We start from the raw sequence: 18,718 nt of genomic DNA, 5'->3' as shown, positions 1-18,718 counted from the left end.
TACGTTAAATTTATTTGGTCTCGGCGGTAGCACAGTGGTATAATCACCGTCCTCCCCACACCGGTGGGAAAAGGCCAGCGTTCAAATCCCGTCAATGACGCGAGAAACCTTTATGGGATTTTTTCACTCCGTGTCTGAGTTAGTTGATTTCAGGCATAAATATCAAGGTTTTTTACTCAAGAAATTGGGGTTTTTCCTCCAGCAAAACAGGCAACTCGACCATAGAACACACGCAATTAACAGAAATGCGATACACAACATGGCATGTGAATTTAAATATTCGGGTGGCCTAATACAGGGAGTCCCATAATGAATTCCACTTTCGTTTTCTTTATAACGGGAAAACGAGTGGCTGGGGAAGTGCGCGGCTAGTCCCTACCGTTATATCAGTTCTCAGGACCAGAGCGCGCGTTTTGTGTAAGTACATTTTACCAAAACAATAATTCGATCGTTACAGTTAGACATAGATTTCGTGATCACAATTTACATGACATTACTGAAAGTCCAAATGTAAATCTGATCAAATCATGGGTCAAGCGATTCGAAGAAAGCGGTTCAAGAATAAATCAACGACCGCCGGGCCATCCAAGAACTTCAAGAAGTGATGAGAATGCAGAGCGTGTAAACGCTTCAATACGCCAGAATCAGCGCCAATCAGTTTGGAAGCGTGCTGCAGAATTAATATTTCCCCGACCATCTGTACGCCGAATATTGAAGAAAGATTTGACTCTGCACCCTTACAAAATCCGGTTCAAGATGAGAAGAGTTTGACTTCATTGCAAGAGTAAATTACGCCAATGAAATGTTTGAAAGATTTTCCGAATTTGGCAACAATTTGTTCTCTGATGAGGCTCATTTTCATTTGAATGGACATGTAAACAAACAAAACTGTCGTTATTGGAGTGTGAATAATCCAAGACTGAAACACCAGAGAGGGCTGTATTGTCCTAAAGTTACTGTTTGGGCTGTAATGTCAGCTTCTGGAATAATTGGACCCTACTCTTTTGATAATTCGCGAGGCCACGCTGTAACGGTTAATTCTGGACGCTATGTTGGAATGCTGAGAGATTTTCTGACACTACAACTGCAAGAATTTTCAGGATACAATACCAGGACATGGTTCCAGCAAGCTGGAGTGACTTGTCACACATCTAATGTAACATTACCAGCGGTTTGCGAACTGTTTTCAGAAAAACTCATTTCACGTAGAGATGACATTAACTGGCCTTCAAGACCACCTGATTTATCCCCACTTGACTTGTGTTTGTGGGGATACCTCAAGAGCCGTATTTACTCAAATAATCCAACAACAAGGGAGCAATTAAAAGAAAATATCCTCCACGAAATCGCAAGCATTCCGTTGGCAATGTGTCGGCGCGTCTTCGAAAATTTCAGGGTTAAGTTTGAAGAGTGTCATCATCGTGAGGGACGTCATCTCGATGATCTGATTTTTAGAATATAATTTATTGTTTTTTAAAATTCATTTATTTTCATTGTGATTTTTTCAAAAGTGAAATTAATTATGGGACACCCTGTATAATAGTTTTTTTTGTTTTTTTTATATTTATTTATTTTGTTAAATTAAATTTATTTCATGAATAATCAGTATTTGCTTGTCATTACTATTGCCGATTGCTGGGATAGCTTCCCTGGTGGATCCCTCTATCTGGTCCTTCTCTTCTTCATTCTTTCCTTTCCCTTACCATCCCAGACTGCTCCTACTATTTCCATTTTCCCCTTTTCTAACTGTTTCGATCCATACTGGTACTTTGTCCTAGTATGGATCAGCGTGATGATAATTCTGGCCGCTTCCACGTGGGGGAGGGTTGGGAGGTGGGACGTGGTGACCAGGTATTGCCGCTTACCAACTGCAAAGAGCCAGGTACCAGCCGACAGCACTAGAACAGAACATACCACAATACTTACACTACATACAAATAACCGGTTTTGGCGGAAGCTTCAACACAAGAAGCACAATAGTGGCTAATGGGGTGGGAACCCTGGGGTCTGCCACAACAACACATGAATATCCCTGAATATATTCCTGCAGAGGATGGTTCGTTTCATTCTCTACGAAATGAACATACATTTAGTAGCTTTGGAAATGCAGCAAATGTTATAGTCCAAAAAGTAATTACAGCCGTGAAACATCTTGCGGACACAACCATGGAAAACCCAGCACAAATAAGAGCAAAAGTATTGAAGATGTTCCTGCTGCAGTGCAAGGTATTCTTCCAAATAATAATGTTATGTGCAGAAACATACAACGGAGGAGAATCAAAACTTTAAGAGCACCAGTCCAGAATCTCGGAAGACAATAATTATATTGAGGAGTGTTCCCGTTATGAATACAGTCCAACAAATTTTGAGCGTTTTCTTCTAGCAGATTCAAGAAAAGACCAGTCCGACCCGCAGCACATCCTGGTATTTGGTAGAGAACATCACTCAACGTGGAATGAACATATTAAGGAATTATTTACGGTCGGCCCTTTTTTTTTCTGTTTTGCTGGACGAAAAACCCGAGTTCCCGGGAGAAAAAACCATGCCACCCTCTTCTGAGACCGACTAACTCAACCACGTTGTGAAAAAATCCTCATTAAAATTCCTCACGTCATCGACGGGACACGGAACTCAGGTGGTTTCCAACCGATGGGGGGGGGAGACGGCGATTCTACCAACTGTGCTACACACGAGGGCTACATCGGTAGAAACGGCTCAGTACAGTGGACCCCCACCCACGATCAACAAACTTCACACTTTTATATTAATTTTTGTGAAGTGACATTAAATCCATGGTTTATTCTATGCGAATTACCATTCAAAGCGAACTGAGAAATCGCTTTTTAGAGATTCATTTCAGCGTCTGTTTAGTTTCTTTATTTTGTAATTCATGATCAAAGTTTAATGTCCAAGAAATAAATAATATGTTTATTTATAGGAATTTTTTTTCTTATTGTTTGTTCCTACATTTGTTCAGGTGCAATTTTGAAACAATCTTTATTTGGCAAGAATATACCAATAACAAACTTATGGAATTAAGGCGCAACTATCCATCTGGGCTTCCTACACTAAGAAAGCAAGGTATGATTGATTTTTGCTAAAGCACGACTTCTGTTCCACAGTACTGCCATCACACGGGAAAGCAGGGATTCTATAAAGCGTCTGAATGTTGCAGGAGGTATGTTGTACAATGTCGTCAGGACTATGACCCCCACGGATTTGTGATAGTCTGTGGTGATGGATCCAAATGCGTGTCTATCAATCGAAATTTAACCCCAAAGATATCTATGAGTTGATGGTACGACAATATTTTTATTTTCATTTTATCTACGTATTTATTTATTATTTTTATTTATTTTTTTTATTTATTTGTCATTCTATATATAAAAATAATTTTCCTCCTAGTGATATTTAATCAGCTAATGGGAGAAGAGGTAATTAGCATTAACATTAGTAACGGCACATGATGCAAAAAAGCAAGCTTATATAGCATCAGCCAAAAAAAAAAAAAAAACACAACACACTTCTCATTTCACACATCCACTCGTTCCAAATATTTCTCTAGTTCTGCCTTGAATCTATTTAATCAATCAACTTCTAAAATGACAGATGGAAATTTGTTCCAGCAATCAATCACACGCTAGATAAAGGTAAACTTCAGCACATCTATCCTACAACTATCTTTCCTCAATTCGAATTTATGCCTTCCCAAGCGATTATTCTGAACAAAAGAAGAATTCCATCAGCATTGAGTACGCTCAACCCAATCAAGTCTTTATACACCCCAATCAGATCACCTCGCAAGCGCTCAGTCTCTAGACACTGTAATTTGCAAAATTTAAGCCTTTCTTGGTAAGAGCAACCCGTTGTTCCATTCACTAATCTTGTTGCCCTTCTCTCCATTCGCTCCAGCAGCTCTACATCCTTCCTAAAATTAGGCCTCCAGAACTGTATACAGTACTCAAGGTGTAGCCTGACCATTGCCTTATGCAAGGAGATAATCCCTCCTTATCCCTGCTTGAAAAATTGCTGTATATCATTCACAAGACACCATGAGCTACACTTGCAGACCGTCTGCACTGCTCAGAAACCTGCATATCTGCCTGCACAATTACCCCTAGGTCCCTTTTCATTCTTTAACACTGTCAGTGTAATACCACAAAGTTGATACATTGCTCTGGAGTTGCTACTCAGTTGTTACTGCTTCCCATATGCAGTGCTTTACATTTTTCAATGTTAAACTTCAGTTGCCACCTCTCAGCCCATCTGCTCAACTTTTCTAGATATTGTTGTAGCAGCGTACCGTGATTATTGTCACTAACACTCCTGTCAACCTTCGCATCGTCTGCAAACTTGGACATTAAGCCTGATATACCATCATCAATATCATTAATAAATGCAGAAAACAACAATGGACCCAACACTGAACCCCGAAGGACTCCGCTAATAACATTAGTCCACGAAGAGTAGTGTCCATTGATTACCACTCTCTGTCTTCTCCCACTCAACCATCCCTTTATCCATAGTGGCAATTTGGCTCCAATGCCACATTGCTCCAATTTGTGCAGCCGACTTCCATGTGCAACAGTACCAAAAGCATTTCTAAGATCCAGATATATGATATCAAAGTTATTCCCTGCATCCACTTCCTTTGTGAGCACATCATAGTATCCAATCAAATTGGTAAGACGAAACTTCCCCTTAACAAAACCATGCTCTGTCCATGCTATAACTGAAATCATGTCTAGATGATCCTGCAGTGCTTCTTTAACTAGTGCATCCATTAATTTCACTGGAACAGAAGTTAAACTAACAGGTCTATAATTAGTTGTGTCGCCCTTTGATCCTCCTTTGTGAATTGGGGTCATATTTGCAAATCTCCAGTCCATCGGTATCACCCCTGAGTTTCAGGAAGCTCTCATAATTATGGCTAAGGGTTTACTTACTTCCTTAGCTGCCTCCTTTAGTATACTAGTGCGTAAAATTTAAAGAACAGTCAGGTTTTCACTTGTAGTTTCTCATAGGAGCGGCCTGGATATGGAAAAAGCATACCAAAGGAACCTCTTGAGGTACAGAAATGATGAAGGAAACAACACCGACACAACGGAAATAAAACTATACAGAGGGACTTTATTGAAAAATGGCAACATGGTAGTGGCTGCCATGGTACAGATGCATCACTGCCAAAGATGGAAGAAAAGGAAGAGGTGGTCCTCAGTAAGAGATATGGCTACCCCTGATGTCGATGCAGGCTTTGCACCACCTGTACATACTTAGAACAATGTTGTTGATAATTTTCTTCCAGCAAACAGAAAATCGACCACAGAATACACGAATTTACAGACAGTACACACGGACCAATATGGCCTTAGTCGCCAATGTTCCTAAAACTCTACTACAACAACTACAATTGTTACTTTATATAAAAACTAAAGCTGCAATGTAATATTAAGGGAAAAATAAAAAGTTGTTTCATAAAATCAAATGATTAATTTGCCGAAGCAAATTCTGTATATTAATTTTAGACAAAACTTGCAAACACATCCATTGAAACTTACCAAAGGCTAAAACCACATTTGGAGGTGAAACTCTAAGGTGTTGGAATACTGAATACTTTTTTTAGTTTCAAGCTTTTCAGCAGAAAATGCATAGCCTCCTTCCAACAACCCTGAATTTATGAAGCAATCCATATGCGTGCCTGTACATTCATATATTGTTTTGATTCCTTTGACTATTATTGCAATAAACCAAAATAGAAACAGGAAACATTAATCACCACACCCAAGATTATTCTCTGACGTCAAAAACTAAACCCTGGCATCATTTTTATGGCGTCATTGCCAAATACATATTGAATTACATGTTTTCAACTAGTATCAAGGAAAAATAGTTTGAGCCTGGAATACAAAGGACAAACAGTTTAGTAGTGAAAGTGGTAATTGTGGTTTTATCTTATGGAAGGTAAAGTAGACTTCTTATTTATATCGATTTAATTAAATAAAACCTACAAACAGTCATTTTTAGTCAGCCACCGTTGCTGTAATTTTGACCTCCAAAGTACATGTTTCTATTCGCTTGTTACATTTAAAGAATGGGTTGTTTTTGTTGTTGTTGTTGTAGGGTTTAGGAGCACCAGCGACTAAGGCCATATTGCTCCATGTTTATTGTCTGTAAATTGTGTGTGTTCTGAGGTAAATTTTCTGTTTGCTGGAAGAAAAAAACCCGAATTTCCCTGAGGAAAAACCATGCTACTCTCCCTTGAGACCGACTAACTCAGACACGTTGTGAAAAAATGCGCCATAAAAATTCCTTCCGTCATCAACATGGACTCGAACTCAAGTATCTTCCATCCCGTGTTGGAAGAACTACGATACTACCAACTGTACTACCCACGAGAGCTACAGTTTCAAGTAATCAGGCCACTGAACATTTATTTATGGAAATATTCCTTCAGCATTTCCATCATGTGCGGAATGGCAAACAAAAAGCCGCATACAATTTCAATTTCCATAGTCCTGCTGTTGAAATACATAATTTAAACTGATCACAATTGATCAGTTTAAATGGTCAGTGTAGAGTGGTATTCATGATTCCTCACGAAGTTCAAAAAGTTGGGAGACTAGCATTGTATCTTAAAAAATTGAATTGCGACTTGTCTCAACATGTTCAGTGTCTAAGGTTAATAGTAACAGTTGAATCACTTGATTATCTGAAGTCAGTCTGAATTGATGCGCATTGAATAGAAGAAGTTTTATGTGTTTCTCTTCTTTATTAGCTCTGGCCACCCTTCAACTTCAAAATCCCATGAATCAATCGGTCGTGTTTGTGACCTGGTCTGATCTATCCCTCATTGTCAAAAAGTAAACCGGGACTACTAAAAAACAGTTTTCGCAATGCTGTTCGAAGGAAACAGCCGGAAAAATGGACCTCAGGGAATTGGCACTTGTGTGATGACAATGCTTCTGCACACTGGTCACTTATACAAGAATTTCTTGCAAAGCACTCAACTGTTAAATCCCCATCTGCAATACTCACCGGGTTCAGCTCCCTCTCATTGCACCATATATTGTTTTTTGGATTGTGGGTCAAAATATTTTTATAATAAATTTTAGCAGCTTTTCTTCTTCAAGAAAGAATCCATTGAGTACTAAAATTTTTAATTCTCAATTGCTTGGTATAAACTGAATCAGTACGTCAATAGCTTGTTACATGCTGCACGTTATATTACATTTTACAGTTTAAAATTTCAAAAAAACTGGGACATTTATGCGCCACGACAGAAACTGTGGGACACTGGGACATTTATGCGCCACGACAGAAACTGTGGGACACTGGGACATTTGGTTATCTTACCTTAGATATTAATGCATTATGTGACATGTCCTCGTGGGTAACAAAGTTGGTATACTCACCGTCCTCCCACACCCAATGGAAAAGACTTGAGTTCGAGTCTCGTCAATGACGAGTGGAATTTTAATGGGCCTTTTCCACAGCGTGGCTGAATTAGTCGGTCTCGGGCGAATAGCATGGCTTTTTTTCCTCCTCGAAACTCGGGATTTTCGCCCAGCAAACAGGCAAATCTACCAAAGAACACACCCAATTTACCGACATATTTTATACAACTCAATGTGGTCTAAATCTGTGATGCACCTAAAACAACAAGAAGCGAAGTTCCTCAGGAATCGTTATTGAGGCCGATTTTGTTTCTCATCTTCCTTAATAACATTGATGAGGGAATGCAGGGGGAGCTGACAAAGCTCGTTCTTGTTGTAGGGTGTTAAGAGCATCAGCAGCTACAACTAGCACCATATATTGTCTGTAAATGTGTTCTGCGGTCGATTTTCTGTTTACCAGACGATAAACCCGAGTTTCTGGGAGAAAAAACCATGTTATCTTCGCCAGAGACTGGCTAACTCAGCCACGTTCCGAAAGAGTCCTATAAAAATTCCTCCCTTCATCGACAGGTCTAATTCAGGTCTTTTCCACCCAGTGTGGGGAGGATGGCGATCTTACCATGTGAAAGTTTGAAGATGATTTAAATGTAGGAAGGATGGTTAACGACCAGATCGAAGCCATTTTATTTTCAAAACAACAGAAATCGATTGAACAAATGGTCTTAAAAGTGGGAATTGAATTTTAATTGTTCTAAATATAATCTTGACATAGTATGGATTTCTGTTATGCCTAGGGAACAGAAATCCAGATTACTTACAAGCTGGGGCCAGAACCGTGCAAAAGGATGTGACGCACCTGAGCCCCGTCACAAAAAGGGACCGCCAGAACGTTTATTAAATGATTATAACATAGTTATAACAAAAAGGGCTTCCAAAATCAACCTTACACCCAAGAATTTCAATACCGTTGCATTGACATTTGATTCCATTTCGATCCACTCTCTCTCTTTTCGTTTAAATCTAGGACTGACTACTGGATAAACAGTCCTGTATTTTGGCTGACAATTTTCGAGTTGGTCTTTTTATAAATTTCCCAAATTTCACATGTAAAACTTCGACGTAGCAAGTTGGATTTTGCTCAAATATTTGTGTAAGGAAACAACCAATATTTTTTGACATGCTTATCGATCAGTTTAACACTTTCATTCTTATTATTTTTATATTTAGATATACAAGGTGTGTCTGAAAAGTTAGGACTAATTTTCTTAAACGATACTATTAGCCCATACATTGGCCACTGTTGAAATTATTCACTATCAAGTCTGAATTGGTTCTGTGCCAAGTTTCATCAGTGTGCACAAAGGCGTTCTACTGGAAAGTGCCGTTTAAGTTTATACATAAAATCATGTCCTCATGGATTGAGAGGCCCGACAGTGATCCAGACTTTTTAAAAATGTATCATGACTGGTGATGAATCCCAACTGAATTATCCGGAGATGTGATGGACAGACCGTTGAAAAGAATACTGATGTATTTGGACAGACGAAGCTGAGTCAAGTGAGTGATTCTTACTTCACGACAATGCACCATCACACAATGCGAACATCATCAAGCAGTTTCTCGCAGGGTAGGGCGTTACAATGCTTCACCACCTGGATTTGGCATCTGCAGATTATATTCTGTTTCCCCAAAGTGAAATCCCACTGAAAGGGGCACCATTTTGAGAGCGTTTCAGAGATCCAAATCGAAAAACCCGAGTTTCCGGAAGAAAAAACCATGATACCCTCGCCTGAGGCCAACTAACTCAACCACATGAAAAAGACCAATAACAATTCCTCACCTCATCGACGTGCTCGAACTCAGGTCTTTTCCACCAGGTATTGGGAGGACTGCGATTTTACCAACTGTGCTACACACGAGGGCGCACTACGAATGTGCAGTTACTTCATGTCATTTGAATTTTAACTTTCACAAATCTTTCACCACACAACCACATTTATGGTTTTATATTGTTTTAATTTAAATGGTGTATTCTGAGAAGTATTTGGTATTATAAGGATTAATGTCGATGTGTATTATTTTTTCTAGATTTAATGGATTTTGGGAGTTATATTGGAGCGGCAGTTGGAGGGTTTGTCCTTGGATGTCTCTTCATTATCATCTCTGGCTCGATCTTCTGGTTTCTGTGTAAAGAATGCATGTTCCGAAGTATTCAACAAGATGTTGAGTTAAGGAACACAACTAAACTGCAACGTTCTAGAGCTATTACCAATACCAGCGACACCATTCATCCAGCTCATTTTGATAATCCTATGGTACCCGATTACGTAGTGTTTCCTGTGCAACATCCTCAAGGATACGAACTACTGAACCAACCGATTGTAAAACAGGAACTCATGTGAACAAAGAATACCCTCAATACCACTTCTATCTTGCATAATTAGCCCCAATATTTTCTAATTATTTCTGATTTTATAAGTTCAATAAATAAATATTAATCAATACTTATATTCATTTTAAATGTAAGTCTTTCTATTTAAAGTTTAATTTAAGCTGTTGTTATTGAAGGTTTTCTCACAAGTGCTACAGTGGCCATATTATGCCTTTCAAATTAATAAAATAGTTTCAAGTTTGTAAGTTTTTAGTGATGAGAGAACATCTTTATATTCTTTAGAAAGAAGAAAAGTTCATTTGGGTTTGCTTCATTTCCCAAGATGTTCTTCATTGTTATAGGTTCCTGTAAACTTCTGTGAGATAGGAAGCCTTCTAGCCTTTCCTGCTGATTACAGTAGTCAAGTAAAATACAGTGTATGTTCTTCAAAGAGAACATGATGGCTGTGAGTACACCGTGAAGTGCCTTCGTTTCTGAAAAGGTAAAGATGAGTTATATGAGAGTGTCCAATGCGTGCTCTTGAAAGAACCACTTATTTTCTTAGTTTCCTGATGCTGGAGGTCCAGAAGGTTGGCTGGGTCTTTTTGGCAGATCTTTTCTCTAAGAATGTTCATTTTTTTCTAAAGAGTTGGTTTGGATTTATTTTATATGTGCTAAGAATTTAAGTTTTTTGTCAAGTATTAATCCAATGAAGCGCATGGTGAACAGGATGACATGGTCATGTAAATATAATTGAGGGTCCGGACTTAGATTTCGTTTTTTACAGAAATGTATAGTTACTGTGTTTTGTTTTGAGAGATGCCAGCCATTGCAGTTTGCCCATACAGTGGTTCCATAGATTGTCATTTGCAGTTGTCTTTCTGTATATGCCATATCTAGAGATATTGAATTGATAGGTTGTCTGCAAAAAGATATGTTTTCACTAAATTCGGAAGGTCATTAGTTTGTTGATTAAGTCTAAGAGCAAAGAGAGTGGGGTTTATTACCAATCCAATGGGTACTCCTCCTTCTTGTATAATGCTTGAAAAGAGTATTTTGATATCGTACTTGGAACGATCTCTATTGTAGAAAGATTTGAATAAAGAGAGGAAGGTTGCCTCGAAGTGCTAGCTGATAAAGATCCTGCAGGATTCATAACGTCAAGTAGTGTCAAATGCTTTTTATATATCCAGACTTACCATAACCGTATGTACTTTTTTAATGAATGCATTGCGAACGTTAGATTCTATTTTGATCAAAAGTCAAGGGGGATCTGTGTTCGAAAACAGGAGAGGTCCATCCTGCCAAGTGTCAACAATACAGGCTAAAGGTAGCAGTGTAATGGTGTGGGAGTGCTTTTGTGGTACATATTGGAATCCTTTCATACCAGTAGGAAAACACTTAGGTCCCACAGGTTATCTGGAAATTAATTCCGATCAGGCGCAACCCTTCGTGGTTGTAGTGCATTCATATGCTGATTTGTGATTCCAACAACATAATGTGCTGTCACAAGGACAGAATCATAAAGAACTGATTTCAGGAACATGGTAGTCAATTCAGCTTAATGGGATGGCCTCCCCAGTCATTAGATCTTAATCCAGTTGAAATTTGGAAGGCAACTGCAATACGCTGAATTGACCTCATTCCACACGAACCCTATTGATCACCAGTAGGATAAGTTGAAGCAAGCTCTTCTGATTAAAAAACCACAACTACCTATTTGCAGGAACGGTGAGAAGCAATTGAATCAACCCGGACAAGAATCCCTATGTTACACTTCGATACCTCATTGAATCTATGCCACAACAAATATAGAGGCTGTTCTGAGGGGACTCTTCTCGTTAGATAAGTGTTGCTAATAAAGTTTCCAATCAATATGAAGTTACATACATTGCGAGACAAAATTAACAGAACACGTAGAAAAGGACCCTCGTGGGTAACACAGTTGGAATGATCGCCATCCTCCCGAAAGCGGGTGGAAAAAAACAGAGTTAAAATCCCGTCGATGATGGGAGGAATTTTTATGGGTCTTTTTCACAAGTGGCTGAGTTAGTCGGTCTCAGGCGAGGTAGCACGGATTTTTTTGACAGAAATTCGAGGGTTTTTCGTCCAGCAAACAGAAAATCCACCGCAGAAAATACATACAATTTACAAACATTATACAGTGGCTAATATGGCTTAGTTGCTGATGCTCCTAAAATCCAATAACAGAAACAACCACAACGAAGAAAATGTGGTGTAACTTGTGCAGTTTGCGATGAAGTAGGGAAATATGTGATATGGTAGTCTAGTTCTGCCTTCAATTTATTTAAGTTATCAACTTCCACAACAACAGATGGAAGTCTGTTCCAGCAATCCTCTGCCTAAAGGAAAATTTCCACTCATCTATTCGACAACTGTTTTTCCTCAATATCAGTTTATGCCCACTCAGGTTTGTAATCTGAGCAAGAGGAAGAATCCTATCAGCATTGAGTCTGTTCAATCTATCCAAGGCCTTATACACCTCAATCAGATCGCCTCGCAGGTGCCTGGTATCCAGACGCTGCAATTTGCAGAACTTAAGCCTTTCTTCGTAAGAGCACCTCTTTGTTCCCCTCACTAGTCTTGTTGCCCTTCTCTGTACTCGTTCAAGCAACGCTATATCCTTCCTAAAATGAGGCTTCCAGAGCTGTACACAGTACTCAAGATGTGGCCTGATGGTTGCCTTATACAATGGGATAATCACCTCCTTATCCCTGCTCGCAAAATTCCTATATATCATTGACAAGACCCAATGACCTACTCTGGCAGCCTGTCTGCACTGCTAAGAAAACTTCATATCTGACCGCACAATTACCCTCAGGTCTCTTTGATTCTCCACTACTCTGAGTGTCACACATCCCAGTTGGTATATTTCTCTTGGGTTACTGCTACCCATATGCAGTACTTTGCATTTGTCAATGTTAAATTTCAGTTGCCACTCCTCGGCCCATCTTGTTGACGTGGCCTTCGGGCAACCATGCCCAGCTCCTCTTGTAATAGTTCCTGTTATCTGAAACTGCTTCCATAGTAGCGAGATGACACTGCGTTATACAGTAACCTAACGTGACTGCCCGACTTCAAGTCGTCCAACTGCCCCTATCTCAAAGCATCATCTAAACGACTGACTTGCCATCCTGACTACTGGAGATGTGGCTGTTCCACTATTATATCAAATATAATACGACACTGTTCACAATAAAATGTCCACGTGAAAAACATTTTGTTCTGTTAATTTTGTCCAACAGTGTAGATGGCCTAATCTCCCAACCTAATGTTTGGGATACTTTTGCCCTGAGAATTTTCCCCTCCCCACCCTAATTAGCTCACATCGTGCCTAATCCGATAATAAATATAAATAAGTTGATCGAATTTTTCGTCCAAGTAATGATAAGCAACCAAGCCGTCCATAATATATATTCAATTTATTATTTTGGAGTTTACTTATGCATGGTTATTACCAAAGAGTTTTAATGCATCGTTTAATTATAGCTCATATTGTGAATATCTTCACAACGAGTTGCAATGGTATTGCACTACCCCAAATAAGTAACGCTTCATCTATGGAGAAGACTATTGTTTCTTATCCTCGGCGGATACCAGAACCCAGACGGAACGGTTTCAAGGCTTTTTCGTATCTCTTCGGTGGGTGGACCCCTGTTGTTGTAATCAGTTATGAAGTATGAGACTGGTTTTGTGAGACATAAGCATTGGGTGATAACAATTGAGAGCAGGAGTGTGCTATAGGCATAATGACTCTGATGAGTATAATAAGAAACTGTACAGAGAAATAGAGTGGGCCAGTAAATCAGAGAGTCTTATTATGGGGGTTTTAATTTCCCAGATATTGACTGGAATTTGGGGGCTGGTCACTCACACACTAGCAAGGCTTTTGTGGATTTATTGGATGATTGTTTTCTAAATCAGCATGTTCGGGAGGCAACTAGAGGAAGTAATACTCTTGATTTGATTATCAGCAGTGATTCTTCATGCATTAAGAATCTGCAGATAAATGAACCACTTGGTATCAGGGGTAAAGGGCAGGGTTTATGCTTTCGTAAAGGCGACTACGTTGGTCTGAGACAGTATTTAAATTCTATACAGTGGGACCAACTGATGATGTTACCAACAGCAAATTCAAAATGGGAAGCATTCAAAGAATTTATCTTGGAAGCTACTCGGCTTCCAAAGAAAAACAGAAACGAGCTCTTTACCTATGTAAACTCTAGGAATAAAGGGATGAATCAGATTAGTCCACTGGATATTGATGGTTGAACTGTTGATGATCCTGCTCAGGTGGCTAACAAACTAAACGAGTATTTTGCATCTACATTCACACATGAGGAGTTATTCAGGAAGGGGAATGCCAGAGGTCACTTAAACTCAGGCAGTCAGCTAGATGATTTTGTAATAACTGAGAGGAAAGTGGAGGAGAAATTGTTGAAGATAAACATAAAAAAGGTACCCGGGGTGGATGGGATCTATCCAGTTATATTAAAGGAGGCAGCAAAGGAAGTAAGCAAACCCTAAGCCATAATTATGAGAGCTTCCTTGGACTCAGGGGAGGTACCCACAGACTGGAGATGTGCAAATGTAACCCCAATTCACAAAGGAGGATCAAAGGCTGACACAAGTAATTATAGACCTGTGAGTTTAACTTCTGTTCCTCGAAAATTAATGGAGGCACTGGTTAAAGAAGCACTGCAGGATCATCTAGACAAGACTTCAGTTATAGCTCGGACACAGCATGGTTTTGTTAAGGGGAAGTCTTGCCTGACCAATTTGATTGGATACTATGATGCAGTCACAAAAGAACTGGATGCAGGGAATAACTTTGATATCATATACTTGGATCTTAGAAAGGCTTTTGATAGTGTTGCACATGAAAGACTGCTGCACAAATTGGAGCAGTGTAGCATTGGAGGCAAATTGCTGCTATGGATAAAGGGGTGGTTAAGGGGGAGAAGACAGAGAGCGGTAATCAATGGACACTGCTCAATGTAGACTAATGTTATTAGTGGAGTCTCTCACAGTTCAGTGTTGGGTCCATTGTTGTTTTCGGTATTTATAAATGATATTGATGATGGTATATCAAGCTTAATGTCCAAGTTTGCAGACGATACAAAGGTTGGCAGGGTTGTTAAGGACACTACTGATGCTATGCTGCTGCAACAGGGTCTGGAAAGGTTGAGCAGATGGGCTGAGAGGTGGCAAATGAAGTTTAACATTGGCAAATGTAAAGTACTACATGTGGGAAACAGTAATCCCAGAGCAACGTATCAACTCTGTGGTACTACACTGACAGTGGTAGAGAATGAAAAGGACCTGGGGGTAATTGTGCAGGCAGATATGAAGTTCTCTGAGTAGTGCAGACGGGCTGCAAGAGTAGCTCATGGTGTCTTATCAATGATATACAGGAATTTTTCTAGCAGGGATAGGGAGGTGATTATTCCATTGTATAAGGCAATGGTCAAGCCGCACCTTGAGTATGTATACAGGTCTGGAGGCCTCATTTCAAGAAGGATGTAGAGCTGCTGGAACGACTACAGAGAAGAGCAACAAGATTAGTGAATGGAACAAAGGATTTGCTCTTACGAAGAAAGGCTTAAGTTTTGCAAATTACAGTGTCTGGATACTAGACACCTGCGAGGTAATCTGATAGAGGTGTATAAAGCCTTGAATGGTTTGAGCATGCTCAATGCTGTTGGGACTCCTCCACTTGCTCAGTATAATCACCTGAAAAGGCATAAATTCAGATTGAGGAAAGACAGATGTAGGATAGACGTGCGGAAATTTGCCTTTAGCCGGCGGGTAGTTGGATGGTCGAACAGTGTTCCATCCCTTGTTGTGGTAGTTGATAAACTAAATAAATTTAAGGCTCAGCTGGACAGGTATTTCGATCGAACGGAGGGGTGAAGTGGAAGTGGGTTTTTTTTTGGTTGATGCTGCATAAGCTTGCTTTCTTGCATCATATACCTCTACTAATGCTAATGCGAATGTGGCTGCAGAGTTCGGTTTCGCCCATGCCATCGTCTCACGTGCATGGTCGGCCTTCAGAACGACAGGTACAGCTGTTCGAAGGACCAGTGGTTGTCGTCCACGAAAACAATGCCGAGTGATGACTGCTATATACTCCTACAGGCCAAGTGGGACCGACACCAGACAGCGGGATCCATTGCAAACCAGCTCTGCACAGGACGCAGGATATCGTGGTTTACTGTGGCCAGGAGACTCCACAAAGGTAGACTGTTCGCCCGACGACCAGTAAACTCTGTCCCTTTAACAACTGCCCATCGGAGACACCGTTTACAGTGGTGCATCGAACACAAGGAGTAGACAGCAGCGCAATGGGGTAAGGTACTCTTTACTGATGAGAGTAGATTCAGTCTAAGCAGCCATTCTAGACGTCAGCTAATCTTGCGAGAGGTTGGCACACGGTATCACCCAGCAAACATCACTAAAAGGGATCGATATTGAGGTCGAGTAGTTCTCGTTTGGGGAGGCTTTATTTTGCATGGACGTACACAACTCCAGATCCTGGAAGGCGGTACTGTAACCGGTGCGCGCTACTATTCTGAGATAATCCTTCCCCATGTGCGTCTGTTCCCAGGTGCCACTGACCCCTAGTTCGTGTTTATGGATGATAACGCCACACCCCATCGCACTGCAGCTTTTGATATACTTTTGGAAAGTGAGGACATTGTTCGTATGAATTGGCGTGCCCGTTTCACAGATCTAAATACCATTGAACACATATGAGACGCTCTGGGGAGAAGGCTAGTAGCACGTCTATACCCACCAGTAAATGTTCACCAGCTGTAGATGGTGCTGACAGAGGAATGGACGATGTTACAGCAAGAACTTATCAACAATATTATTCTAAATATGGACAGGTGGTCCAAAGCTTGCATTAACATTAGGGGTGGCCATATCTCCTACTGAGGATCACCTCTTCCCTTTGTTCCATCTTTGGCAGTGATGCATCTGTATCATGGCAGCCAGTGCTATGTTGCCATTTTTGAATAAAGTCCTTCTGTACCGTTTTATTTCCGTTGGTATGTCTGTGTTGTTTCCCTCATCATTTCCGTACCTCAGGAGGTTCGTTTGGTATGCTATTCCCATATCCACGCCACTCCTATGAGAAGCTACAGGTGAAAACCTGACTGGTCCTTACGTTTTGCCCACCAGTGTATCTTTTCCTGAGTCTAATAGGCACAGATATGTGGTAACCCAGATTTTTATCCCATACCATTTTACAAACGTTGTCGTTTGGGTGGTGGTAGCCGCCGAGAATAAGTAACAATAGTCTTCTTCATAGATGAAGTGTGATTTATTCGTGGTAAGGCAATACCATGGCAAATTGCTGTGAAGGTATTCACAGTATAAGATATAATTAAACGATTAAGAGATGACAGAGCTGCAATCGCTCAATACGTTCTACGTTATACACTGTGCTGCCACTTTATTAGGTACACCCCTGCTGTGCACACAAATGGTTTGTCCCACAACGTTGCAAGTCACATGGATATAAATGCAGCAGATATAAATCTGTTGCATTTATATCCATATAAATGCGGCAGAACAACCTTTCTAGCATCAGTTAAGCTTACAAACCGTAGCAAGAATGGGGAAAAGGAGTGATCTAACGGACTTCGAACGTGACATGGTAGTAGGTGCAAGACGTGCTGGACAAAGCATCTCTGAAACGGCAGTTCTTCTGAACTTTTCATGCACAACAGTTTCAAGGGTGTATAGAGAATGATGCAACGAATAGAAAACATCCTCTCAACGCACTCCTGTGGAAGAAAATCGCTTGTTGATGAAAGAAGTCAGAGGAGGTTGGCTAGAATTGTGCAAGCAAACAGACAGGCCACAATGTCGCACCTCACGTCAGAATTTTTTTTTTTTTTTTTTTTTAGTGTGCAGAACAAAATATCGCAACGGACCACTAGTCGGACTTTGTCGCGAATGGGCTACAACAGCCGACGGCCACATCACGTACCTTTGTTATCAATGAAGAACAAGAGAGCACCCCTCCTGTGGTCACAGCAACACCAGACTGGACTATCGAGGATTGGAAAACAGTTGCTTGGTCTGATGAGTCGAAGTTCCTGGTGCATCATGTTGATGGACGGCTCAGAATTTGGCGAAAACAACATGAATCCATGGACCCATTATGTCTGTCGACTACGGTGCAAGGTGGGGGCAGTGTTATGGTGTGGGGTATGTTTTCTTGGGACACGTTAGGTCTATTGATACCCATAGATTCACGTCTGAATGCCACATCGTACCTAAACATCGTTGCTGACCAAGTGCATCCGTTCATGTTGACAGTTTATCCTCAGTCAGATGGTTACTTCCAGCAGGATAATGTGCCGGTGCACAAAGCCCCACTAACTATGGAATGGTTCCATGAATATGACAATGATTTTCTTTGCTTCAGTGGCCCGCTCAGTCCCTGGATCTCAATCCTATTGAACGTCTTTGGGATGAGCTGGAAAGGGCTGTTCGCTGCAGGGCTACAGCTCCGTCGAATCTCAAGGAACTGCGTGAAACACTCATATCTGCATGGTACTCCAATCCTGCACAACATTTTCAGCATGTTCTTCGATCCATGCCTAGACGAATTCAGGCTGTTTTGAAGGCCAAAGAAGGCTCAACACGCTACTAGGTACGTGTGCCTAATAAAGTGGCAGCACAGTGTATATCAATTAATTAAGAAAAGGAGGAATTACTTCTATGATGTCTTATAGAACACTTCTGTGCCCGTACTCTCCGTTGTTGAATTAACTATCCAAATAATTTGCATGAATTTCTCACACTCTTAGACAGAATCACTGATCCAATGCAGCACGGAATCGATGGCCCGCGGACCCCAAACCAGACCCCAAAATTACATCGAATCACTAACTCAAATCTTTGAGTGCGAGAAGAC

General features: G+C 40.5%; 1 protein-coding gene across 1 annotated transcript; it reads left to right on the top strand.

The window, feature by feature from the left end:
• The first annotated feature begins 5,903 nt into the window (after positions 1–5,903).
• LOC150082477 (uncharacterized) lies at positions 5,904–9,836 on the top strand. The gene is made up of 2 exons (XM_090378641.1): positions 5,904–5,961; positions 9,483–9,836. The coding sequence occupies exons 1-2, from the start codon at positions 5,955–5,957 to the stop codon at positions 9,794–9,796; spliced, it is 321 nt and encodes a 106-aa protein (XP_090234767.1). The 5' UTR covers positions 5,904–5,954; the 3' UTR covers positions 9,797–9,836.
• The last annotated feature ends 8,882 nt before the right edge of the window (positions 9,837–18,718 follow it).

Source organism: Mastigoproctus giganteus, chromosome 7 (assembly GCF_048544385.1).
Source record: "Mastigoproctus giganteus isolate SK-2022 chromosome 7, ASM4854438v1, whole genome shotgun sequence".
NCBI lineage: Eukaryota > Metazoa > Arthropoda > Arachnida > Uropygi > Thelyphonidae > Mastigoproctus > Mastigoproctus giganteus.
The sequence above is the reverse complement of the archived record's forward strand: the minus strand, read 5'-3'. Positions and strand labels throughout refer to the sequence as shown.